The sequence below is a fragment of the Planococcus citri genome, chromosome 2 (assembly GCF_950023065.1).
Source record: "Planococcus citri chromosome 2, ihPlaCitr1.1, whole genome shotgun sequence".
NCBI lineage: Eukaryota > Metazoa > Arthropoda > Insecta > Hemiptera > Pseudococcidae > Planococcus > Planococcus citri.
This window is the reverse complement of record NC_088678.1, coordinates 72,514,359-72,542,250: the sequence shown is the minus strand read 5'-3', so window position 1 is coordinate 72,542,250 and position 27,892 is coordinate 72,514,359. Positions and strand designations below refer to the sequence as shown.

General features: G+C 32.7%; 4 protein-coding genes across 13 annotated transcripts in view; 3 read left to right on the top strand and 1 right to left on the bottom strand.

Moving 5' to 3' along the window:
• Iml1 (GATOR complex protein Iml1) overlaps positions 1-27,892 on the bottom strand; it is a 289,826-nt gene that overhangs the window by 110,520 nt on the left and 151,414 nt on the right. The window lies entirely within an intron of this gene.
• Positions 236-6,842, top strand: LOC135837618 (uncharacterized). Its single transcript, XM_065352961.1, has 8 exons — positions 236-527; positions 606-779; positions 1,223-1,401; positions 3,509-3,631; positions 3,783-4,043; positions 4,129-4,270; positions 5,660-5,844; positions 6,000-6,842. The coding sequence occupies exons 1-8, from the start codon at positions 482-484 to the stop codon at positions 6,282-6,284; spliced, it is 1,395 nt and encodes a 464-aa protein (XP_065209033.1). The 5' UTR covers positions 236-481; the 3' UTR covers positions 6,285-6,842.
• On the top strand, positions 7,701-14,079 carry LOC135837609 (uncharacterized). Of its 6 annotated transcripts, none has more exons than XM_065352948.1 (9): positions 7,701-7,807; positions 8,456-8,564; positions 8,650-8,832; positions 9,059-9,267; positions 11,769-11,891; positions 12,136-12,402; positions 12,488-12,626; positions 12,748-12,932; positions 13,086-14,079. In XM_065352948.1, exons 2-9 carry the CDS (start codon positions 8,489-8,491, stop codon positions 13,416-13,418), a joined length of 1,515 nt encoding a protein of 504 aa, XP_065209020.1. In that variant the 5' UTR covers positions 7,701-7,807; positions 8,456-8,488; the 3' UTR covers positions 13,419-14,079. The 6 variants fall into 6 exon arrangements, with proteins under 6 accessions (XP_065209020.1, XP_065209019.1, XP_065209018.1 ...); XM_065352947.1 differs by having other exon boundaries at positions 7,785-7,888; XM_065352946.1 differs by lacking the exon at positions 7,701-7,807 and adding an exon at positions 7,823-7,957.
• On the top strand, positions 14,644-27,805 carry LOC135837617 (uncharacterized). Of its 2 annotated transcripts, XM_065352959.1 has the most exons (8): positions 14,644-14,787; positions 14,867-15,037; positions 15,471-15,670; positions 24,551-24,673; positions 24,908-25,174; positions 25,249-25,387; positions 25,528-25,712; positions 26,882-27,805. In XM_065352959.1, the coding sequence occupies exons 1-8, from the start codon at positions 14,727-14,729 to the stop codon at positions 27,188-27,190; spliced, it is 1,455 nt and encodes a 484-aa protein (XP_065209031.1). In that variant the 5' UTR covers positions 14,644-14,726; the 3' UTR covers positions 27,191-27,805. The 2 variants fall into 2 exon arrangements, with proteins under 2 accessions (XP_065209031.1, XP_065209032.1); XM_065352960.1 differs by lacking the exon at positions 24,551-24,673 and having other exon boundaries at positions 26,882-27,804.

Sequence of the window (27,892 nt, the reverse complement as noted above, 5' to 3'; positions counted from 1 at the left end):
TACCTTGAGGAGAGAGGGGATTTCAAATTGAAAAAAATTCTGTATATCTACCGACGTATTAACAGAAAAAATAAAATCGAGTAGGTAACTTACTTTTAAAAAGTTTAGAAAAGTACGCAGGGAGAAAAAAGATATCAGAAATGGCCACACTGCCAGAGGCTCGTTCCTTGCTCGTCTCGTACACACGTAAGTTAGCAACCTTATGACGTATATTCATCGTCATATTCGTCATTGATCAAATACAGATTAGCCTACATAATTATCATTTAATCAAAATGTCGAATAATTACATATATACCCACATACGTCATGGCAATAAATAGAAATTATGCTTCTATTAGTTAATCTCTGATAACAAAAGTCATTCAAATGTTTTATCTTTTTTAATATAAGGCGCCTACTTTTAGACCATTTATTCAGTTCATTCTCGTACGAGTAGTAATAAGTAATAAGTAACAGTTGACTAAGTTCAAGATTCAAAATGTGTTTCGTGTTAGTGTTCCTTGTGTTAATGTTATTCAACTATGGTAAGTAAATAGCGTAAGCTCTAAAAAATTTTTTTTCCTATTTGATAACTTTTTAACAGTTTTAATTTCTACTTATAGGATGTGCCTCGATGGTACCCGTAAAACCGATTATTTTTGTTAACGACTACTTCGAAATGACCGCGAACGACACCAACTGGTTATCAGGAAACATCGACACAATCTTCAAAAAGCTGGCCAATGATGGGATGAGTTTTTGTATGGTTAAGAAAATCTACTCTTCCTATGTGTCATGTGAGTAAAAAATATGCAAATACTGTAATGTACCTTCCATACTTTTTGAAAACATTGTTCAGTTCATTCATTAAATAACCCGTATTTCGAGTCTTCCGAAACAGCATTCAAATTTGAACAAACATTATCTATAGGTACTTACTATCAAAATTATTTCAAACGATAAAATATTTCAAACTGGTAGATATCTAAAGTTTCAAAAAATAAAATAAAATATTGATGTGGCAATTCCAAGTTTGAATATCATTTTTTAAAATAAATCTCAGAAATTCAAATGTGAGCCAGATCAGGAAGATTCTCATCAGAAATGGCTTCAAAAGAAAAGAGCTACGAGTAGATGGTTTCTTAATCCAATCAAAATTACCTTCACCTTAAATAAAATATGTTTTAAGTACAAATCCTGTTTATTTGTACATTCAAATAATTTAACTATAATATTCTAGACGATTACGAGAGAAACAAGTTAAAAATCACAGTTAAGCCAACATTGGAAACTCTGCTCGAGCAATTACAAGCATTTCCTTCATATTCGGTGATTTTCGTCGTAACAAATGCTACCAAACCAAGCAACGATACTCCAATCGACAACATCTTGGAAGAGATACAAAATAAACAAACACAAGTGAGTACATACCAATTACCATAATTATGTTTATTTTTTTAAAAAGTATTTTGTGATTTTATTTCTATGTAAGTACATTGTATAGTCGACAGTGCAACTGGCAAAACTGTGCTCTGTGCTCTAGAAACCGAATTAGGTTGGAATTTTGTAGCCCAAAAAAATTTAGTTGGCTTTTGATAGATAAGTATAAGTAAGCGTTTATGGATTTAAAATGTTATCATTTCGATGAAAACGTTTTCTACGGGTTTCCAAAAGAGCCCGTGCGACTTATCAAAATGAGTTGAAATTTTGATAGAAAATTGAAAATTTCAACAAAACTCTCGTTTTGAGCCTTTCTAAAAAATTTAGAGCCTATGATTAGGTCATAATTTTCCAAGTTTTCGAAAAAAGGTGTGATGAGACTGATTAGGACGGGTTAAAATTTTGACAGAAAACCAAAAATTTGTGCCAAAACTTTTTTAAAGCATTTCTGAAGGATTTCGAGCTCAAAATTTGATAATACCTAATTTTTGAAGTTTTCAAAAACGATGTCATACAACTCATGAAAATGAATTTAAAAACTTGAATTTTGCTCAAAATTCAAATAATTTCAACTGAAACTTTTTTAAGTACCTATCTTAAAAGTATTCTTTGCTAGAACCATGCGACTTATCAAAATGAGGTAAAATTACGATAGAAAATCAAAAAATTCTATCAAAACTTCTTTTGAGCACTTTTGAACAACTTCAAGCCCAAAACTTGGTCAATTTTTTCCAGCTAGCTAGTTAGAAAAAGTGTCAGACAGCTCATCAAAATGGGTCAAAAAAACTGGTTTCGTATTTTAATCCATTTTTTTTTTTTTTTGAAATCATTTCCACCATTTTTTTGCCGATTTTACGAGTTTTTTGTTTCTAAAATTCAACCAGATGCAAAGCTGCAATTTTTCAAGAAACCCCCTAAAAAGTTTTGATAAAAATTTTCGATTTTCGATTTTCTGCAAAAATTCCAACTAATTTTGATACGTCACATGACACCGTTTTCTGAAAATTGGAAAACCTAACCCAATTTTGGACTCTTTTAAAATATTTGCGTTGAAATATTCCGAGTTCTTTTCGCGTTTTAACCCATTTTCATAGCTTTTTTGAAAGCTTCGAAAATCGTGACCAAATTTTGAGCTCGAAATCCTTCAGAAGGGATTGAAAAAAATTTTGGAACATGTTTTTGATTTTCTGGCAACATTTTAACCTATTTTGATAGGTCGTATGGCACCTTTATCGAAAACTTGGAAAAATACTCATAGATTCAATCTCGCTAAGGGAATAAAACGACTAAGTACATTGTTTCCTTTCGCTGATTTAAATTTATCGCGAAATTTCAACTCATTCTGGTAGATCTTATGACACTTTTTCAAGAATATAAAAAATGAAAACTTTCAGAATGCTCAAAAAAACATAAACTGAGCCAAAATACGTATAATGTACACTATGAGTGTGTTTATTACTGAATTTGCAACACACGTTTATACAATTCTGCTCCTTTTAAAAACAATTCCGTCATACTAATAACATTCGAATTTCTGTAAAAATTTCAACACGAGTTGGAAGGAAACAGTTGATAAAATTCATTAATTCAACAACAGTTCATGTGTAATGTATACAATACCATGAGTAAGTTTATTACGTAGGTACTAAATTTGCAACACATGTTACAATTCTACTCCTTTTAAAAACGTTTACGTCTATCGTCATAATAATATATTCGAATTTCTAGAAAAATTTCAACACAAGTTGGAAGGTCACATTTGAGAAAATTCTACAATAGTTCATATTATTTACATGAAATGAAAGGGGGAGGGAGTACAAAATTCGACTGCGCCATATTGAGAGTTTTTTTTACGAACTTTTGGTTCAATTCACCAGAAATAAACTCCTTTATGCTATAGATATGTTTTTTCCCACCCCTAACTTGATGACGCCTCGCAACCATTTTTGTGCAAAATCTGTACCAAAACCCAAATATGAATTTTTCGGCTACAAGAATTTTATCTAATTGAACACTTTTTACCGGTTGAACTGGTCTGTAGACTATTCAGTTCAAATATACGAATATTTGATAATTTTTTTCCTAGGTCAACTTTCTTATCGGAACGGAGACGCCATTTTCAGACAACGATTCGCTCCAAGATTATAAATTAATTGCTTCTGTAAGCAACGGATTTGTAATGGGCCCAGAAATATTTCAATTCGATAAGGTAAGACGAGTAAATATACTCCACAGCAATGAGCATTCAATCTTACGTAAGTAGATTGAGAATAAAATCTACCGCTTGGTCATTGAATAGTGACTCATGTTCAGAAAGTGATTATATGTATGTAATCTTAATATTATCATTTTTTTGATAGTTTGCAGATGAGATTTATCTGAGGTTAACTCGTCAACCTCAAGTAGTGCGTCTTTTTTCAATACTAGAAAGTTACAGTGATATGAAATTTTGCGCGGAAACAGAATCATTTTTCACCACTGCTTTAGCAGACTTGAAATACACCGATTGCGGTGCAGAGGAGTACGAAAAAAATCCAGGAAAACCTCGTCGAAGTACAATAACGAATGTGATTGAAAAAGACGACGGAGCTGAGACGATAAATGAAGAAACTCTTGTCAAGGTTACTACTTTTTCTATTTTTTTCGCCCCTTCGTTGAAATAAACCAAGATTGCATTAATTTAAAACATTCATTTTATAATTTCAGAAGTGCTCTCTTGAAAACCCAGTAGATCCAACATGGGTTAATTACATAGGATTTACTGAAAACGATTACGACTTTGATTATGGGTTTACCATTGTGGAAGACGTTGTTTCCTTGGACGATACATATCGAAGACCAATGAACGGTATGAAAAAATCAGAAGCCTACCTATTTGTACATGGGTAATTCTCAGAAAAAGGTAAAAATCGTGTACATGGCAAATTTCTCAAAGGTTTTAGCATGAAATTTTTTATTTTTTTTTTTGTTCCATTCAAGGATCATCCCCCACACATTTCACATATGGTATTGAGATTTTTAGCCCCTCCTTTCATTGGTGTACATTCGATTTTATACCCCAAATGTCCTTCGACTTGGCTGTCACACGCCATGTTTTTGAAAATGAATGTTATAAAGTGTCATGAACTTCATTTTTTGGGGGAAAAATTGACACATACTCATTATCATAGAACACGAAGGTCCATTATTGTGCAAATTGCAATTGGAATAAGTCCATAGGAAGCTCACATTTCACATTTGAAAACTGTCACACACTTTTTGCGCAAATTTTAGAGCAATTTTCAATTATTTTTGGTAGCTTCCCAATCCAACATTTTTTTCTGGCGAGTGGCTGCACTGGTTCACTGTCCTCATAAAAATGTTACCCCGCAATGTTATTTTCAAAACCTACGCAATGGCTCGTTCTGATCGTACTTGTCTCTGAAAATATGATATTTCGCAAAATCGGTGTCCTTCGGCTTGCCTTTTTATTTACCCTGATGAACCCGCCAAAAACGATAATTAAGAAAGGGAAGTTATTCTACATAATAAATACGCATTTATTACGTGTTCAAACTCGAATAATGTCCAGTAGGTAAGGCTAGAAACGAAAAAACGTTGAGATTGTCCTTCGGCTTGTCCAGCGCCCATTTGTCCTTCGACTTGGCCAAATTTCAGACAGCTGTACTTTTATCGCGCTAGTCAACATATTACACGATAATACAAGCAAAATTTGACATTTTCTCCCACCCCACACCTCACCTCCACCCCTACCAAAAAAATAAGTTCAGATTCGAACTTTGCGGCCTGAAAAACGTGAATCGACATATCACACGATAATATAAGCAAAATTTGACATTTCCCCCCTCCCCACGCCTCACCCTCCACCTCTACATAAAAAATAACTCCAGATTCGAATTCTACGACCTCGAAAACATATCAATCGACATATTACACATCGACGAGGGTCGAATCCTAATTATCGCTATTTTAGGGGTGCCGGGGTCCACAGTGGGGGGGATTGAATTGAGGCCAACACTAGAACAGTGATCTAGGACACCTATACAAATAATTCCCACTTGAAATTTTCCAAAAAAATAATTTTTATTTTTCAAAATTATGCACATCAAAATTGACCCTTTTTCTGAGAATTACCCGTATATACATAAGTTGTTAATGAATTAGATACGAGTAGGTAACCTACTTTTAAAAAATTTACACAAGACGTTTCCTCTACTAACTTTGAAAAATTCAACAGGAATGACAAACAAAATCTACGTTTCACTGACTGACAAAAATTTTGAACATGGAGTTGATCATTTCAAGATACTCTTACTGAATGAAACTCAATTTGGAGAAAACATCGCCGTGGAACAAATACAGGGAACCGATTTGTTCGTAGGATCATTTGACCCACCAAAGAATGAATATTTCTACATCGAAGTGAGTGTTCAATTTCATTTAGAGGGGAATAATTTTTCGATCTAATTTCTCCCTCATCCTATACAAAATTTCATAAGACGAATAAAATCGAGAAATTCATTTTCTACGACTTTGAAATTCAAAAAAATCGTACTAAATAAGCGTTTTTTTTTCAGGTAACGAGTTATGTAAACCAACAAACAACCGTTTCTCGAATTTCATCGACTGCTCTGAGTGCTGCGGAAGGGTTCGGAAATGATCATGATAATCGAATATTTGAACATCGACCAATGTTTAAAAGGCAAACAAAATCATACGACAACATCGACATATATTTGTTTATAATTGGGGTTCTATTAGCTACATTGGTAATAATAAAAGGTTTTAAGTGTTCCAAACAAGATAAAAATAAAAAACCACAAAAAGTTGATAAGGATTATCGAGCGGTATCAAATGCTTGATACGTTGAATTTTTAAAATTTTAACAATGTACATAACTTACTCAATTGTTGGGTATTCGAAATTTGCCATTTTGCAGCACACGTTTGGTAGCTCTTTCCTAAACCTCATTTCCCATCATTAAATTTTGTACAAGTTGAACGAATTTTTTCAAAGCTTCAATTGTAGCAAGAGTGCTCTGAAAAATGAGGTAAATCTTTGGTTACCTACACAAAAATTTAGAATTTTAAAATTCTGTTTGAAAAATTGATTTTTTTTTGGAGTTGAATTGTCCCAAGATTGCTATGAAAAGTAAGTTGAAATTTAGAGAATTTTTGGTTGCATAACTTTTTTTTTTTTAAATTTCGACGAAAACATTGCATAAAAATAAATTTGTTGTAAGAATGTTCTGTACTAAAATTTTTTGACTCATTTTCACTTTCATCTCTTTCTTTAAATACCTAGATAATATTTTTTGAAGAAAATGTTCAACCTATTGTAAATGTTTTATTCCTATATACATATAACATTATAAGTACCAACGTAATTGTTTTTATACTGAATAAATGTATTTTTTGTAATTTTTCTTCGCTTTCTTGTTGCTTTTTGAAAAACTTCAGATCATTTTACAGGTAAGAAAAATTAAAGAAAGGGGTAAAAATATCCAAAAGAGATCCTGTTTTGATTTATTTTCATTTACAAATGCTTCATTTTTCAGCATAAGTACTGATCAAAATGTCGAATAATTATACCAGGGTCATTCCATCCTAAATCAGCGGATTTTTGCACGATGGGTCTTCGATTTTTGAAAAAATCAGATCATGTGTAGAGGCCATCAAACGATGACCAATGACGCAAACCGGAAGTTTTTGCGATTTTTTTGGGCGGAGCTGTGGGACTTCAAAGTTTTCCAAAATGGCCGAATATGGAAATTTTCAGTTGCAAATTGCTCCGGTTGTACGTGGTATAGAATTTTCAACTTTTTACAAATTGTAGTACTTTGAGAGAGTAATCGACGAACGATGTCAAAATCAGTGTTGCCACTTTCAAAAACCTAAAAAAATCGATTTAAAAACTTATAATTTAAATATAACCACGATCTCGGCGAGTAAAAATTCTGAAAAAATTCTCAATTTTAGTACTTTTCACGTAGAATAACATATCAAAAAATTAGACCGACATTTTTTTTTCATTTTCGAGAAAAAAAATTGAAAGCTTTACACTTATTGCAAAAATACCATCAGAAACCTACAAAATGAAAATTTTTGCATTTTTGAGATATTTTACCAATGAATGTAGAATGTACAGACGAACGTGTCAAACCCCCCCCCCACCATTTGCCAATGAATTTACGAAAAATACCACTTTTTTGGCTATGATTTTACAAGTGAAACATATTGGGAAAATGTTGTCACCGTTTTAAACAAATGAAAAAACACTATTTTCGTAAAACTTTTTATCATAATTTCATATGCCTAATGAAAAAAAAAAATGAAATCATACGCGATAACGCTGCCATGCCAGAAGCTCGTTCAGACGTACCTATGTAAGTTAGCCACGTTGTATAAACGGATATTTATCGTCATAGATCAAGTACAGAAGTTCTAAATGTCGAATTTATACCTGCGTACGTCATGGCAATAAATAGAAATTATTCGCGAGTTATTGCTCATTGTATTAGGGAACTATAACCCAGGTATGTCAGACGGCCATTTTGTTCCTGGTTTGACGAACTTAGCATTGCAGTATATGGGAATTCGGCAAACTTTAACCGCATATATCTTCAAAACCGTGCACTTTTACAACTTTTTCATAGTAACATTTTTGAAAGAGAATTGAACGAGCTTTCCAATGGTATGCTACATGTATCAATTGAAATACATTTAATTGTTTTGAATTTCAGTCATTTTTCAGCACTTCATTTTTGGGTTAAAAATACTTCGAAATTGTGTGAAATTCACAGCATGTGCTCTAATTCAATGGTTACTTTCATTCTATGCCAGAAATTCCGTCATAAAAACCTTGAATCGAAAAACAACAATTTTTTTTCGTGAGGAACAAAATGGGAGTCTGACATACCCGGGTTACAGTACCTTAATTGTATTTGTAGTTGGAGTGCTTCTATTCGTTAATCTCTGATAACAAAGACACTAGAATATGTTTCATTTTTAATAAGAAAACTATGTACTTTTAGAACATTAATTCAGTTCATTCGCTCGACTGCAAAATGAAGGTTACACTTTTAAATTTCAAAATGCGTTTGATTTTCATGTTCGTCGCGTTCGCGTTATTTAAATGCAATGGTAAAATAAAGTGAATTCCAATAAAAATTATTCTACAATGTTTTCGTAGGTACCTTGAATTTTTATTTTTCGTGACTTTCAACAGTTTCAAGTTCTGTAGGATGTGGCCCGTTGAAAAGGATTGTTTTTATATACGACGTAATGGATATGACCGCCAACGACACCGACTGGTTATCAAGAACTATCGACAAATCAATTACACATATGCTAGCCAAGGATGGAAGAAGTTTTTGTATGAGTAGGAGTTGGTACACCTCCCATGTGTCATGTGAGTAGAAATATGCAACTACATACATAAAAATGTAAATATCTTCAATCCTTTCAGAAAACATAGTAGGTACTTAGGTAGATTCTCATCAGAAATGGCTTCGAAAGAACTAGATGGTTTCTTACTTCAATCAAAGTTCTCTTCACCTTCATCAAAATACTATGTACTATCTAGGTATAAATCCTATGTATCTGTACATTCAAATAACTCAGCTTTAATACCCTAGACGATGGAGAACCACGTGCGAACTCAACATCTTTGATAAACAATTTCAAAATCACAGTCAAGACAACATTGGAAACTTTGCTCGAGTACTTACGAGATGCTCGTTCATATTCGGTGATTTTCGTCGTAACAAATGCTACCCAACCAAGTAACGAGAGTCCAATCATAATCAATGACATCTTGGAAGAGATCCAAAACAAAAGAACACAAGTGAGTAATGAGTACTGTACACAAGCATTTTCTGATTTTATTTCTATAGTCCACAGTGCAGCTGGCAAAAATGTGCTCTAGAAATCGAACTAGGTTTGCATTTTTGTAGCAGAAAAAATAAATCAGTTGGCTTTTGATGGATAAATATAAATAACCTAAGGATCTAAAATGCCAGAAAAGACACATTAGATTTTCCCTGTTGTACAATATAGGATGGAGCCTAAAAGCCCAAATTTCCAGAATGACTCTGGCTCAAAATTTTTTATAAGTTCAGTTACAACTGAGCACTCCCCTCACTCCAAATAAACTCGTACGTTTACTTGACTGGTATACTCTAAATGCGATTTTTGGGCAAAGAAGAATAATAGTAAGGTAGGAGTCATGAAGTTTGGGGGAGGGCAAAGTGAATGCATAAGTTAATAAGTACCCACCCATGGCATAATTTGAAACACTTTCAGCGAAAATTTGAGTCATGATTTTGAGAATTTTTCAAAAAGTGTCACGCGACTGATCAAAATCAGTTGAAATTTTGGCAGAAAATTGAAAATTTCAACAAGATACCTACTTTTGAGAACTTCTAAACAATTTTGAGCCCATGATTCAGTCAACATTTTTCAAGGTTTCAAAAATAAGTGTGATGAGATCAATCATGATGGGTTAAAATTATGACAGAAAATCAAAAATGGTGTCATACGCTCCATGAAAATGAGTTTAAAATTCCACTCAAAATTCAATGATGGTTTTCGGCATTTTCAAAAAAAAAGTATCATGCAACCTATCAAAATGAGTTGAAAGTTACGACAGAAAATTAAAAAAGAGGAGTTGCGATAAGGTCATTTTTTGGCCCCACCTAGTTTTCAACTCGACCACTCTAAAAATGTTGTAATAAACATTCGAAATACGAATCCGTGGTTAGTTAACCCAAAGTGACCAAGTGACCATTTTTTGGGCTCCAGAGGTTCCCAAAGTTGCGAATAAAAAAATAATTTTAGGAACCACTGAGTATTATTTTCAAAAACTTTTTTAGCATAAAATATCTTTTTGAATCAGATAAACGTTATGTGAGATGATTCTCTTACTTTTGACTCTCGGGGGCAGAAATGGGGGGGGGGGGGGGGTTCAATTTTTTGAAAATTTTGGAACCACCATTTTGATCCTACCCCTTTGAATCCCGCTAAAAAGCTTTTTACAGTTTATTAGTAGGTATCTGAAAACCCTCCATCCTACCAAATTTTGAGCTCAATAAGTAAAAATTTTCGCTGATACTCAAAAATTCAATTTTCTAATTTTTCGTAATTTCGATATTTTGGGAACCCCTAGAAATCTAGAAACCTGGGATTTACACCAAACGTAACGTTTTGAGGTATATATTCGATTATTTAGATGAAAAAGTTGAATTAAGCTCCCTGTATATTCGTAATTTTGTACCCTTTTTTTAGAGCCCCCCATTTTGGGCACCCCTAAAAAAAGCGACGCATAGTTTTTCAAATAAATTGAAGAATTTGCATTTGAAACACACCTGACCAGCAAGTGCTCGATAATTTTTCGAATGATTTTTCCAGTAACTTTCAAAATTGAGCTATTTTGGGTCAAATTTTAAGATTTTTACTATGTTGAAATCGTGAAAACGTGATTTTAACGTCTTTTAAGAGTTAAATCTGAGAATTTGACCCAAAATACAAAACTCAATTTTGAAAGTTACTGGAAAAATCATTCGAAAAATTATCGAGCACTTGCTAGTGTGTTTCAAATGCAAATTCTTCAATTTATTATTGAAAAACTATGCATAAACGCCTTTTTTAGGGGTGCCTAAAATGGGAGGCTCTAAAAAAAGGGTTCAAAATAACGAATATACAGGGAGCTTAATTTAACTTTTTCGTCTAGATTATTGAATTTATGCCTCAAGATGTTACGTTTGGCGCAAATCACAGGTTTCTAGTTTTCCAGGGGTTCCCAAAATATCGAAATTACAAAAAATTAGAAAATTGGATAAAGTATCAGCGAAAATTTTTAATGAGTTCAAAATTTGGTAGGATGGAAGTTTTTCAGATACTAATTAACTGTAAAAAGCTTTTTAGCGGGGTTCAAAGGGGTAGGATCAAACTGGTGGTTCCAAAATTTTCAAAAAATTGAAACCCTCCGAAAATTGAAAAATCTCCTCGCACAACGTTTATCGGGTTCAAACAGATATTTTACGCTAAAAAAGTTTTTGAAATTTATACTCAGTGGTTCCTAAAATTCTTCTTTCAATCACAACTTTGGGAACCCCTGGAGCCCAAAAAATGGTCATTTTGGATTAAATAACTACGGATTCGTATTTGGGACATTTATTACAACATTTTAAGAGGGGTCGAGTTGAAAACTAGGTGGGGCCAAAAAATGGCCTTATCGCAACACCTCCTTTCTAACAAACTTTTTTTTGAGCACTTTTTACCGGTTGAACTGGTCTGTAGACTATTCAGTTCAAATAAGTACGAATACATCTGATAATTTTTTCCTAGGTCAACTTTCTCATCGGAAAGGAGATCTCAATTTCAGACACCGATTCGCTCCAAGAATACAAATTAATCGCTTCTATAAGCAACGGATTTATAAAAGGCCAAGACATATTTCAATTCGATAAGGTAAGACGAGTAAACACTCCACAAGGAATAAGATTCAATCTTATGTAGATTCGTGAAAACCGAACCGATTGATCAGTGACTTATCAGCGATTTCAATAGAACTCACTGAACTGAGTCAACACTAGCTCAATATAAGCCCCATTTAAATCCACCACTGACCCTTTGGACTTTAAAAATTTACTGACCCAAAATCAGAAAATTAATATAAGATTAATACTAATAGGTATCATTTTTTGATGCTTAGTTTGCAGACGCGATATATCTGAGATTAACTCATCAACCTCAAGAAATCCGTACTTATTCACTTCAAGAAAGCAATAGTGATACATCATATTGCACTCACGCAGAACCATTTCTTACCGATGCTTTAAAAAACTTGAAATTGAGCAATTGCAGCGCACAGGAGTGTGAAAGAAAACCAGGAAATCCTTGGCGAAGTATAATGAAGAATTTGATTGAAAAAGGTGACGATGGACTGACGAAAAAATTATTTGAAGAAACTCTTGCCAAGGTTACCACTTTTCCTGTACTTTCTTCGCCCCTTCGTTGAAATTAACCAAGATTGCATTCAAAACATTTATTACATACAATTTCAGACGTGCTCTTTTAAAAAACCAGCAATTTTAGAATGGTTTAGTAATAAAGGATTTACTAAAAGTGATTACGACTTCGATTACGGTTTCACCATTGAAGACGTTGTTTCCTTAGATGACACTTATCGAAGACCAATGAACGGTATGAAAAAATCAGATACCTACCTACAATCCTACATGTATAAGTTGTCAAAGAATTAGATAGGTAACCTACTCTTAAAAATTTACGCAAGACATTTCATCTAACTTTGCAAATTTAACAGGAATGACGAACAAAATCTATGTTTCATTGACGGATAAAAATTTCAAACACGGAGTTGATCATTTTAAGATACTCTTTCTGAATGAAACTCAATTTGGAGAAAACATTGCAGTGGAACAGATACCGGGAACCGATCTATTTGTAGGATCATTTGATCCACCAAAGAAGGAATATTTTTACGTTGAAGTGAGTGTTCAATTTCATTTTGAGGGGAATAATTTTTCAATCCAATTTCTCCCTCATCCTATACAAAATTTCACAAGACGAATATAATCGAGAAATTTATTTTTTACAACTTTGAAATTCCAAAAATCGTACTAAATAAGCGTCTTTTTTCAGGTAACGAGTTACGTAAACAATGAAACAACTGTTTCTCGAATTTCATCGACTGCTGTAAATGCTGCGGAAGGGTTCGGAGATGATCATGGTAATCGAATATTTGATCATCGACCAATCTTCAAAAGCCAACGAACTGAACAGCAACCAGTATCATCAAATTCATACAACTACGACATTTATTACTTCATCATAGGCGCGTTGTTAGGTTTATTGTTGTTAATCAAATGTCGTAAGTGCTTCAAGCTGGGTAAGAAACCACAACAAGGAAATGAATTAAAAGACGATAAACATAAAGATCGTTATCGAACGGTGTCAACTGTCGATCGTGTTTAGTGGATGTTTAAGATAGCTCAAGATTAAGCACCCTTATTATGTTGATATGTTGAATTGTTAAAATTTCAACTAACTAAGTTTAATTTCTGTATAGTGTTACTGTACACGACTTGATTGTTGGGTAAGTCTAAGTATTTGAAATTTTACCATTTTTCAGCACACGTTAGGAAGCACTTTTTAAAACTCGATTTCCCACCATTAAATTTCTTTTTAGGTTCTATAACAATTCATTTTTTCAAAGTGTAAATTGTTGCAAGATTGCTCTGATAGAATGAGGTAAACTTTTGGTAACCTACATAAGTTTTTAAAATTTTACGAGTATGATATTTTCGAAATTCAATTGTCGCAAGATTGCTGTGAAAAGTGAATTAAAATTTCATGAATTTTTGGTTGTATAAAAATTTTTAAGAAATTCTTTTCACAAATTTTGACGAAAACATTCCATAGAAACAATTTTTTTGTACGAATACTCTTCACTACAGATTTTTTGACTCGATTTTCACTTTCGTCTCTTTCGTTGAATATTCAGATGGTACATATTTTTTGTACAAAATGTTCAACCTATTGTGAATGATTACATTGATTACCTATTAACATTATTTGTAAGTTGTACCAAGGTGTGATTGTTTTTATACTGAATAAATGTATTTTTTATAGTTTTCTTCCGCTTTCGCATTGCTTTTAGAAGAACTTCAGATCATTGTAAAAAAAACCAGGAATGTCCTGCTCTAAAATTTATTTCAAAAATTTCAAAAATTTTTTTGAACACACTCTTCCAAGGATTAATTGAAAGATATCACACCAGTCTCAATCAAAATTGGTCTAACGTTGTCACTCGAATCACAAGTTGGGAAGTTTGGAAGAGAGGGGATTAGAGGGGCTCTTGCAGCTGTTCGAATTTTGTTGATCATTCCCAAAAACTAAATCGTCTCATTTCAATATTTTTCCTCAAGTTACCCTGATTACAAGTTGGAAAGTTTGGAAGAGAGGGGATTAGAGGCAGGTGTGCTTGCAGAAGGTTCGAACTTTGTCGATCATACCCAAAAGCTAAATTATCTCATTTCAATATTTTTTCTTTTGCAGACAGATTAGATACATATCATCAGATCTAAATATCAAAAATTTTATATCTAACTAGGTATATATACATCATATGGCAATAAATAGAAATCAATCGCATTACTACTCAATATAATTCGAGTACTCCTATTCGTTAATCTCTGATAGTGATAACCAAGTCACTAGAACGTTTCATTTTTAATAAGCAAACTAACTTTTAGAACATTATAGTTACAGCCGACTGCAAAGATGAAGGTTACTCGATCGATTTTCATGTTCGTTGTGTTCATGTTATGTGATGAACACAATGGTAAGTAAAGTAAATTCTAATACAAATTGTTAGTATTTCACAATATTTTCGTAACTTCCAACACTTTCAAATTGTATAGGATGTACCTCGACGATGTTTAAAAAGATTGATTTTATATACGACAAAATGGATATGACCGCGAACGACATCGACTGGTTATTAGGAAACATCGATACAATTATCAATAAGCTATCCAATGATTGGATGAATTTAGTTGTATGTAGCACATTCTACACCAGCTATCACCCAAGTGAGTAAACATATGCATACATGTAAACACCTTCAATCCATTCTGAAAACATTATTGTTGAGTTCATTCATTAAATAAGGCGTCTTTCGAGTCTTTCAAACAATATTCAAATTCCAAACATTCACTATACTATCAAAATTTCAAACGAAAATTTTCAAACTGGTACATATCTGAAGTTTCAACAAAAAAAGATCGATCTGACAATAATCAAAAGTTTGAATATCATTTTTAAAAATAAATCTCAGGAATTCAAAATGTGAACCAGTCGACGAGGTAGATTCTCATCAGAAATTGCTTCAAAAGAGCTAGATGGTTTCTTACTACAATCAAAATTCCCTTCATCCTAGCTTCAACAAAATAAATTATGTACATACTATCTAGGTACAAATCCTATGCATTTGTACACTCGAATAACTCAACTATAATATTCTAGACAATGGCGAACCACTGAATTCTACATCTTTGAGAAACAATCTAAAAATCACAGTTCAGGCAACATTGGAAACTCTGCTCCAGCAATTACGTGTAGCTCCTTCATATTCGGTGATTTTCGTCATAACAAATGCTACTAAACCAAGCAATGCGGCTCCAATCGACTTAATTTTGGAAGAGATACAAAATAAACGAATACAAGTGAGTATCATACACAAGCATTTTGAGATTTCATTTCTATAGTCCACAGTACAACTGGCAAAAATGTGCTCAAGAAATCGATTTGGGATTGCATTTTTGTGACCTAAAAAATTCAGTTGGTTTTGTACTTCATATGGATCTAAAATGCCAGAAAAAAACGCACAAATGGGGATAGAGCCTAAAAAGCCCAAATTTCCAGAATGACTTTCGCTCAAAATATGTACAAGTTGCAACTGGGCACTCCCCCCATCACTCCAAATTTACTCATAATTATGTTTATTTGACTGGTTACCTTAGGTGCGATTTATGGACAAAGAAGAATAAGAGTAAGGCAGTGGTCATCAAGTTGGGGGAACGAATGTATATATAAGTACCCATCCAGGGCATAATTTGAAAAAATTTTTGCATAAAATTGGATCACGATTTCAAGGATTTTTAAAAAATTGTCACGGGACTAACCAAAATAAGTTGAAATTTCGCCAGAAATCCAAATATTATCTCGATGAAAACGTTTTCTATAAAATGAGTCAAAGTTTTGGCAGAAAATTGAAAATTTCAAAGAAAACCTATTTTTGAACCCTTGATTATTCAGTCATAATTTTTCAAGTTTTCAAAAAAGGCGTCATGAAATCAAATCAAGATAGGTTGAAATTGTCACATAAAATCAAAAATTTGCGCCAAAACTTTTTTCAAGTACTTCTGAAGGATTTCGATCTCAAAATTTAGTCATCATTTTTAAATTTTTCAAAAAAGGAGTCATACGCTTCATTAAAATTAACGAGTTCAAAATTTCGCGAGAAATTCACATATTCCAACTAAAATGTTTTTAGGTATGTATCTTGAAAGTATTTTTCGCTCAAAATTCGATGCTAGTTTTCGGTATTCTTGAAAAAAAGCCACCCGATTCATCAAAATGGGTTAAATTTGCGACAGAAAATCAAAAATTTCTATGAAAACTTTTTTTGATCACCTTTGAACAACTTTGAGCTTAAAACTTAATCAATTTTTTCCCGTTACCTAGTCAGAAAAGTGTCTTACAGCTTTTCAAAATGCGTTAAAAAACAGGTTTCGTATTTTAATCCAATTTTTTGCGTAAAATTTTTCAAGAAGCCACTGAAAAAGTTTCGATAGAAATTTTAGATTTTCTGCAAAAATTTCAGCCAATTTTGATAGGTCACATGATACTTTTATCAGAAACTTCGAAAATCAATTTAGGACTCTTTCAAAATATTTTTGTTGAAATACTCGAATTTCTCGTGTTTTAACTCATTTTCATGAGACGTAAGGTATGATAGTGCAGTATGCAAATATGAACAAATAGGTAGAGAGAAGGCCAAGGAACCAAAACAAGGCATACGTAAAACGATGCCTTGCTAGGTTCGTGACTAGAGGCGAGAAAATAAAATAATAACAATAAAACAACGACTGTTAGTTTTAAGCCTAAATTACCCATATAAATATAAGCTAATTGGTAGCTTAATTTATCATTTTGTATCATTTTGTATACCAAGTTTAGTCGTGATTAAACTATCCAAACTGTACACTTGTGTTTTAAATATTTGGTAGAAGAACTCACTCAACCTACACCTGATCTCATACAACAAATTGGCGCTCAAACGGACCTACCAAGAACGAAGTGTACCTACCTATACTATGATCAAGGTAAATGAATGAAAATTCAATCAATAACCAAAGTGAAATTAATTTTAAAAGTGATTCAAGTGAACTAACCTCTAGTATAGAAATTGATTCAAGTAACTTTAGTAATTTTCTATTAGAAATATCAAGTGATAATTTTAATTACTTCATCTCCTCAAAAGTTGGAAAAAATTGCAAACCTGGAACTAAGCTGGATTATTGGTGTTCCAAAAGAAAAATTTGACAAATATTTCGATGAATTAAAAATTCCAAGAGAAACCACAGTTGAAAAATACAGATCAAAATTACGAAAATTTTGTGAAGAAGGAGCTGAAGAAGGAACTGAATTTAAAACGAAATATTTTAAGGAAGTTTACGAAAAATTAATTACATCTCCTCAAGATCCAGAAGTATTAGATTTTCTCAAAATGACAATAGGAAATTCAGGCACGAATACAACAATAATAAAACCACTTACATTCCATCCTGAAAAATTCTCAGGAATCAACAGTGATGTGACTACATTTATGAAAAATTACGAATTATATGCCAAAATTAATGGATGGGATGATGAGAAAAAATTCCAATATTTTCCTGCATACCTAACATACCTAGCCTTACAAGTTTATTATCAAATAGAAAAAGATGTCAAAGACTGGAAAACATTAGAAAAACGATTTAAAGAAGAATTCAATGAAAGTGCAAACATAGACCTAACTGAAAATAAGTTAATGAGAAGGAAGCAAGAAAAAGATGAGTCAGCAATGCAATATATTACTGACGTTGTGAATTACTGTGCTATAGTAGACGATAAAATGGAAATGAAACGAGTTTGTAAACATATAATGAAAGGTCTAAGACCAGAAATAATCTCTGCTATAGGTTTATTTGACAATAGTGATTTGAAAAAATTAAAGCACAACATTGAAAAATACGAAAATAATCTACAATTAATCGAATCCAGCAAGGAGGAAGATAGGGTAGCAAAAATGGAACAGGCAATTTTTGAATTGAAAGAAAACATCAGTAAATCAGATGGAGAAAAAGTTGAAAAAGTGAACCAAGTAGTTGTACAAAAATCAAACCAAAACGAATCAAAAAATGACCAATGGAGAAAAAATAAATCAAAAAACTGGGAACAAAATAATTTTTGGCAACCACCTAATTTTTGGCAAAATCCCATGTATTCTCAAAATCCATTCAATACCTACCAACCACAGTGGAACCAGTTCCAAGGATTACCAAATCAGTTCCAAGGATCACCAAATCAGTTCCAAGGATCGCAAAATCAGTGGGGTCAATGGCAAAATCAATTTCAAAATGGACAACAAAACTGGGGAAATGGTCAAAATAATGGTGGAAAAGGACCAACTCCAAATAGATCAGGCAAATTTTGTACAAATTGCAAAAAACCAGGACACCTTAAGGAAACCTGCTGGCATTCAGAAACCAATGCTGAACAGAAAAACGAAAAGAAAAATGACCAGAAAACCATAAACGAGTCCAATAAAACCTGCACAAATTGTAAAAAAATGGGTCATTTAATTGATGATTGCTGGTTTTTGGACCCAAGTAAGAGGAAAGTAAAGAATAAAGAAGATTGAGGAAGTAGGCACCCAGTTCCGAATCACACACCAACATTTTATCTACAGAATGGAAAACAAACAGAGTACTTTAGAAATATTGTACATTTCAATAAATTTACTCTGTTGAAAGATTTTAATACAGACGAGACCAAGACTATAGAAAAAATTATAACCATCAACGAACGTAAATATACTCGTAAATATGCACGTTCGGAATGTAAACAGGAAAAAGCAAAATCAGCAAAAAAGTTGAAGGTAGGTAAAATAAATGGTAACCACCTCAACGTTAGTATACAGTTATGTAACCATGTATATGAAGGTGTCATAGACACTGGTTGTAATTTAACGCTGATAAATGAAAAAATACCACATAACAAAAGTGAACTTGAAGAATCTGACGTAAATTTGGTGTGTGCAAATGACTCTGCTATGAAAGTGAAAGGAAAGATAAAGAAAATATTCAGTATTGAAGGCCAGAATTATGAGGTTGAAGCTCATGTAACAGAGGGCTTGAATTCTGATATTATTTTAGGGATAAATTTTCTTTTACAACATGCAGCTGTCATAGATTTCGTAAATAAATATATCCAACTAGGAACTGGGAAAAATGCCATAAAAATACCTATGGATGAAAAATGGTTGAAAAATTTCAAACAACCTGAACAAGAAATTGACACTATTGGAGACCATGTAATTTCTTTCAAAGAAATTATTTTGAAACCTAAAGAGAGAAAAATAATCACAATTGATGACATAAAACCAAATAAAAATAACAGGCTGATAATACCTAATGATTTGTTTCATCAAAAATCAGGCATAAAAGCAACAGGCGTGTGTGTTAAAAATAACAAACAGGCCATACTTCAGCTGTTTAATTACACAAACGTGAGTAAAAAAATATACCAATTGCAAAGAATCGGAGTTTTTAAAGACCATAAAGAAAACAAACAACAGGTAGTGAACAATATTCAAGGCGAGGAAAACCACACCCAAGGTGAAATAAACGAAAATGAAGATGAGGTGAGAGACCTAGAAGGAAACCTGATTGATATTTCACCCAAAATGAAAGGAGAAAATAGGAAAAAAATTGTGCATTTATTGAGAAGATTTAGGCATTTATTTACCATGGACTCTTTGCATATCAGCAAGGCAAATGTGGAAGAATATGAGCTCAAAGTAAAGGATGACGAACCTGTCAGCTTGAGATCTTATAAACTGGCTCCAGTAGAAAGGAGAGAAATTTGGAGACAGGTAAAAGAGATGCTCAAATCAGGCATTTTAGAAAGATCAAGATCTCAATACAGTGCACCAGCTTTTCTACTCAAACAAAAAGACAAATACAGATTTTTATGCAATTTTAGCAAGCTCAATGAGAAATTAATTGCTGATAAAAATTCTGTACCTCGGATAGATAACATACTTATGGCCCTTGAGGGAGCCACATTATTCAACCTACTTGACTGTAACTCTGGTTTTCATCAAATTCCAATTTCAGCAGCTTCAAGATATTTAACTGCCATTATAATAGAAAATCAGTTATTTCAATACACAAGATTACCTCAGGGACTGATGAACAGCCCTGCAGCCTTTAGCAAAACCATAAATGCCGAATTTGCGGATCTACTCTATGAGGCCATGGTGGCTTACATGGATGATATTTGTGCTTATGGAAAAGATTTTGAGCAGGCTTTACTCAATTTGGAAAAAACCCTTCAAAGGCTAGACAAATTGAACTTAAAGCTCAAAACCTCAAAATGTAAATTTTTCTATGACGAAATTGAACTTTTAGGTCATAAAGTGAATGGAAAGAAAATTGAACCAATTGATAAAAATATAAAAGCCATAGTAAATTTCAGACAACCAAGGACTATCAAGGAGGTCCAATCATTCATTGGAATGGTAGGGCACTACAGAAAGTTCATAAAAAATTTTGCCAAAGAATCAGCTTGTTTGACTGATCTGACTAAAGGAGATGTCAAAAATAATACAAAAGTGAAATGGGAAGAAATACATGAAAAAGCCTTTCAAAGGTTGAAAACATTGATGACCAGTGAACCAGTTTTAGGAATTTATAAAGAAAATAGGCAAACTATAGTTGAAACAGATGCATCTAGTATAGCTATTGGAGGTGTTTTATCTCAAGTAAATGAAAAAACAGGTAAAACTCATCCAGTAGCCTACTTCAGTAAAAAACTGCAACCATCACAGCAGAAATATTGTGCCTATGACCTAGAAATGACAGCTCTAGTGGAGACTATTACCCATTTTCGCGAGTATTTATTTGGAATTCCCTTCACAGTTTACACTGACCATGCAGCTCTGGTCAGCTGTAGAGGGATGAAAGATCCAAATGCCAGAATGGGGAGAATGATAGATAAACTCTCCCCCTACGAATTCGAAATTAGGCACAAACCAGGGAAACAAAATGTGGTCCCTGATGTGCTCAGTAGAACAGAAGTGGCAAACGAAATAAAAATTGGAACCAATTTCAAGGAAGAACAGCAGAAAGATGAATATTGTAACAATTTAATAAAAGCAAAAAAAGGTCAGCTTGATAAAAAACATCCAAATTATAAACAGTATAAAAGGGCAAGTAGGAGGTATGATTTGAATGAAAATGAATTATTGGTCATAAATCAAAGAACTCCAATGGGAATTAGAAGGCCAGTAGTAGTACCTCGCCTACTTATAAACGAGATATTACATGCATACCATGACTGTGCTATAAGTGGAGGACACTTTGGAGCAAATAAAACTTTGAATAAAATTCAAATGAAATATTATTGGACTGGAATGACTCAAGATGTGAAAAATTACGTGAGGAGCTGTCATTCCTGCCAGATTCGGAAAAAAGAAGCTGGAAAAATTCCAGGACTTTTGAAACCTATTGAAATAAACACCTGTGAAATTTTAGGACATTTAGAAATTGATTTTGTGGGCCCTTTGCCCAAAAGCTCAGGACATAGCTACATACTAGTTGGCACATGTAGAGCTACGAAATTTGCATTCGCCAAACCAGTAGCTACAGCCTCCTCTGATGCAGTCATAAAATTTCTTTATGAATTAATGACAATTTATGGATGCCCAAAGAAAATTTCTTGTGATAATGGAACTCATTTTAAAAATTCCGAATTTCAAGAAACCTGTAAGCGACTCGGAATTACACTGACCTTTAGCTCAACATTTTCCCCACAGACTCAAGGAGGGACTGAAAAATTCAATGGTGTGCTGAGTAAAAGTTTGGCACATTATTGTAACCAAAATAGGACAAATTGGAGTGAATTTGTGAAATTTGTAGTTTTTGCATACAATACCACTCCATTGGTGAGATTTAAAGGACTCAGTCCATACTTCATCATGTATGGGCAAAATCCAAATCAACCAATAGAAAACAGACTGTCCCTAGACACTAGGGCAAAAAGGGACAGGATGGAAGAAATAGAAGAAATCCAAAAAATCAGAAAAATGGTACCTGGAATAATTCTCGAAAATCAGAAAAAAGAGAAAACTGAATATGACAAAAAACACAAAGAAGTGAACCATTCACCTGGAGATATGGTACTTCTAGAAATTCCATTTAAGCACAAGGGAAAATTTGCTGCAAAGTATAATGGACCCTATAAAGTGCTTAGAAAGATGAATGACTTGAATTATGAGATAGAAAGAGAAGACAAGCCTGAAATTGTTCATATTAGGCGTCTCAAAAAATACATAATTCGAGATTGAAAAATCAAAAAAAAATTGCTGAAAAAATTTAGTATTAAGGGTTAAATTTATGAAGTATTTTAGGAGCTTTAGATTTACAAGTATTTTTTAAGATATCTATGAGCTCGAGATCATAGATTTACCTATTAAAAAATATACTTATGAATTTTACAATGTAAGCTAAAATTATGAAATAATAGGTAGAAAAATCACAGAAATCAGCAAATTTTATGGGCCCAGCATACAAAGAAGGTGAGGAACATGTACTATGTATGTGTAACAATTTGCCAAAATGAAAATGAAAATAAATATTCCAGAAAACCACTGAAAAATGTACTCAATTTTGACAAAAATACCCCTAATTAGACATAGTTTAGCTGTAAAGATCAATAAAGTAGGGAGCCTGCAAGAACATCTGAGGGCTTGCAGGGTTGGAGAGAAAATTCTGGGGAAGGATAAGGAAATAGTAGTACCTTGTCCATCGTGTCCTTAGAACCTCTCCTGATTGTAATTCGGCCTGATATAGGTATAAGTAACCCAAACTAGACCTCTTGGGGCTTCAAGTGCCCAAAATGTGAATAATGTTCATATAAGATTGTAAATATCAATAAAAACATACCTACTCTAAATGAATGAAAAAAAAAAAAAAAAAAAAATATAGGTACCTATCTACCTACCTAGTTAAAACTAAGAACTAATCTAAGTATAGCAATGGAAAATATATCGCAAATACATCGCGATCACAATGTACATAATTATTTAAAACTGCCAATTCAGCAGAATTCATTTTAAGAGAAAAATTAGTACTTTACATAAATTATTCCTATAGTCGAAGGAATAGGCTATTTTTATGAAATAGATGTATATAGAATAGCAATATCACAGGAAAAATAAAAACAAACTCAGAATCAGCAATAACCTGCCACAGAAGCCATTTCAATCCATATCCAAGGGTCAATAACTGAAAATGGACACAGTCACATGAACAGAACAGAAATCAGAGAAATTCCAAAACATATCGAATGGAAAGACCAGATACCACATGGAGAAACCAAAACCAAGGGGAAAGAATTGGAAGAAAAACTTTCAAAATTGGAAATCACAAAACCACAGCATCATTTTTCAGAAGGACTACCCAGAAGAGTATAACTGCAGCCATTCAATGGATTTTACATTTTATTTATAAGAAAAATAATAGAAATTTTGAAAATAATGCAAGATTAGACTTACTAGAGGAGAGAAAAAAAAAAGTCAGAAAGAAATTGAGATTGAGTGAAAAAAGTATAGAGTAAAAATGAGGACATTTTTTTTTTCCGAGAGGAGGAAAATTTGCAGTATGCAAATATGAACAAATAGGTAGAGAGAAGGCCAAGGAACCAAAACAAGGCATACGTAAAACGATGCCTTGCTAGGTTCGTGACTAGAGGCGAGAAAATAAAATAATAACAATAAAACAACGACTGTTAGTTTTAAGCCTAAATTACCCATATAAATATAAGCTAATTGGTAGCTTAATTTATCATTTTGTATCATTTTGTATACCAAGTTTAGTCGTGATTAAACTATCCAAACTGTACACTTGTGTTTTAAATATTTGGTAGAAGAACTCACTCAACCTACACCTAATCTCATACAACAGATAGTTTTTTTGAATACTTCGAAAATCATAACCAAATTTTAAGCTCAAAATCTTAATCTTCCACAGATGCTCAAAAAAAATTTTGGAACAAATTTTCGATTTTTTGCCAAAATTTTAACCCTATTTCATTACTTGCAATACACATTTTTAAAAATCCCCCAAAACCAAGATAAAACCGAATTTCAGGCTTGAAAATTTCAAGAAATGCTCAAAGGACATTTTCGTCATAATATTCGAATTTTTCGCAAAATTTCAACGAAGACTATTCAGTTCAAATATGTACGAATATATCTGATAATTGTTTTCATGTAGGTCAACTTTCTCATCGGAAAGGAGATTTCAATTTCAGACAACGATTCGCTCCAAGAATACAAATTAATTGCTTCTATAAGCAACGGATTTATAAAAGGCCGAGAAATATTTCAATTCGATAAGGTAAGACGAGTAAACACTCCACAAGGAATACACATAAGAATTCAATCTTATGTAGATTCGTGAAAATTGAACCGATTGATCAGTGATCTATCAACGATTTTAATAGAATTCACTGAACTGAATCATGAGTAGTAGCTCAATATTAGCCCCATTAAAATGCACCCTTCGGATTATGAAAATTTACTGACTCAAGTTCAGAAAATGAATACAAGATTAATATTATTTTTTTCATAGTTTACAGAGGCGATATATCTGAGATTAACTTATCAACCTCAAGAAATTCGTACTTTTTCACTTCAAAAAATCAACAGTGATGTATCATTTTGCACGCACGCAGATCCATTTCTTGGCAGTGCTTTAAACGACTTGAAATGGAGCAATTGCAGTGCAAAGGAGTGCGAAAGAGTCCCAGGAAATCCTTGGCGAAGTATAATGACGAACTTGATTGAAAAGGGGGATGAAGTGACGAACTACGAGTCGTTTGAAGAAACTCTTGCCAAGGTTACCAATTTTTCTACTTTCTTCGCTTTCGTTGAAATTGACCAAGATTGCATTCAAAACATTTATAATTTCAGACATGCTCTTTTAAAAAACCAGTAGTTTCAACGTGGTTTCATTATATAGGATTTACTAGAAGTGATTACGACTTTGATTACGGGTTCACCATTGAAGACGTTGTTTCCTTGGATGACACATATCGAAAACCAATAAACGGTATGAGAAAATCAGATAACTATACAAGCTACCAATACCTACAGTAATACAAGTTGTTGAAGAATTAGATAGGTGTCTCTGTCCACCCACTTTTTAAAATTTTACACAAGACATTTCATTTCATTTTGCAAATTTTACAGGAATGAGAAACAAAATCTACGTTTCATTGACGGACAAAAATTTCGAACACGGAGTTGATCATTTTAAGATTCTCTTTCTGAATGAAACTCAATTTGGAGAAAACATTGCAGTGAAACAGATACTGGGAACCGATTTATTTGTAGGATCATTTGATCCACCAAAGAAGGAATATTTTTACGTTGAAGTGAGTGTTCAATTTCATTTTGAGGGGAATAATTTTTCGATCTAATTTCTCTCTCATCGTATAAAAAATTTAATAAGACGAATAAAATCGAGAAATTTATTTTCTAAGACTTTGAGGGCCATATCACAGAACACAACTTATGCTTGACTCAACTATGAGATTTTCCCAAGTCATAAGTAAAATTTGCTATCATAGAACAAAAGTAAACAAAAGTTGAGTTGAAGTTTTTCTTTTACTGGTATCATAAAACAAATGTAAGTTTTCTATATCATGCTGTGTTGCCAATAACAATAAAGCTGCAAGATCCTGTAAGAACCAATCAAATTGCTAATAAATGGAAAAATTTTGTATAATCTGTGGACAATTCCAAAAAAATAAAATTGTTTATTTTTGTTTAACACGAGTAGTCGAGTAATCAACTCGTAGCTCACGTAACTGTCATAGGTCGTCGAATTATAAGCGTTTTCGACAATGTTTTCTTCTTTTCCTTTTCTGATTTTACGAGATAATTTCAAATTTATGCGAAAACGTTGCTACTTGTTTGATACTTAATAATGAGAGACTATGAAAGAGTGAAAAATAATTTAGAAATGTTGCCGTGATAAACTGAGAAATCATAAATGAAGTGAAATTACGAATCATGAAAAATGGGCAAACAATAAGATGAATGAAAATAAATGTCAAATAATGTATTTGTTTTGTATGACACTGGATTATCGCGAGATATATTCCTACCGTACGATTGTATCATCTATTATTATCTTCAAATTGGTCAGTTTAGCAGTTCAGATATCCGATGAAAATTGTAGTGAAAAATTTTTCAAACAAATAACAATGCACAGAAAACAATTCAGCATAACATTTCACCTAATAAATTCACTATTTATGCATTTAATTTATTTTTAAAAAAAAGAAACACCCCTGAAAAATGATAAAGTAACGACAAAACGTATTTTTATTGTAAACATTTTGCTCAAGCTGAGCTTAAGACGTCAAATTTGACCTCTCAAGTTTTTTGTTTACAAAACAGTTTTCAAGTTGGAAAAAATCCATCTATGATACAAAAATTTGCTTAAGCAGCCATGTAAGTCTGAAAGTAAGCATAAGTAACGTTCTGTGATATGGCCCTGAAATTATAAAAATCGGGCTAAATAAGTGTCTGTTTTCAGGTAACGAGTTACGTAAACAATGAAACAACTGTTTCTCGAATTTCATCGACTGCTGTGAATGCTGCAGAAGGGTTCGGAGACGATCATGACAATCGAATATTTGAACATCGACCAATATTTAAAAGGCAACCAGTATCATCAAAATCATACGACAACTATGACGCATATTACTTCTTCATAGGCGTGCTGTTAGTCTTATTGGTGTTTATCAAATGTCGTCATTGGTACAAACAGGGTGAAAACCCACATCAAGGATTAAAAGTCGATAAGGATCGTTATCGAACGGTATCAACCGTCAATCGTGTCTAGTGGATTTCCAGAGAGCTTAAGATATAGCACCATAAATTATATTGATACGTCGAATTTTCTTTTCAACACTGATTTAGGTATATACCTACATAACTTACTCGTAATTGTTGGATATTCAAAATTTACCATTTTTCAGCACACGTTTGGCAGCACTTTTTAAAACACGATTTCCCACTATTAATTTTTTTTAGGTTCTATAATTAATTTTTTCAAAGTTTAAATTGTTGCAAGATTTCTCTGAAAAATTAGGTACACTTTTGGTTACCTACATACAAATTTTAAATTTTAAAATTCTTTTTAAAAATTTCAACGAAAACATTGCAGAAAAATGATTTTTTTTCAATTTTATCACAGCCATTCAATTTTTTTCAAGTTTCACAGTTTTTTTCGAAGTTGAATTGTCCCAAGATTGTTGTTAAAAGTAAATTGAAATTTCGAGAATTTTTGGTTGCATAAAGTTCTCTACTATAAAAATTTTTCGACTTATTTTCACTTTCATCTCCTTTTTTGAATAGGTGCCTAGATAATATTTTTTGTACAAAACGTTCAACCTTTTGTGAATGATTACCTATATGTAACATTATAAGTTGTGCCTACGTAATTGTTTTTTATACTGAATAAATGTATTTTTTATATAGTTTTCCTTCGCTTTCGCATTGCTTTTAAAAGAACATAAGATCATTTTTACAGATGAGAAAAATT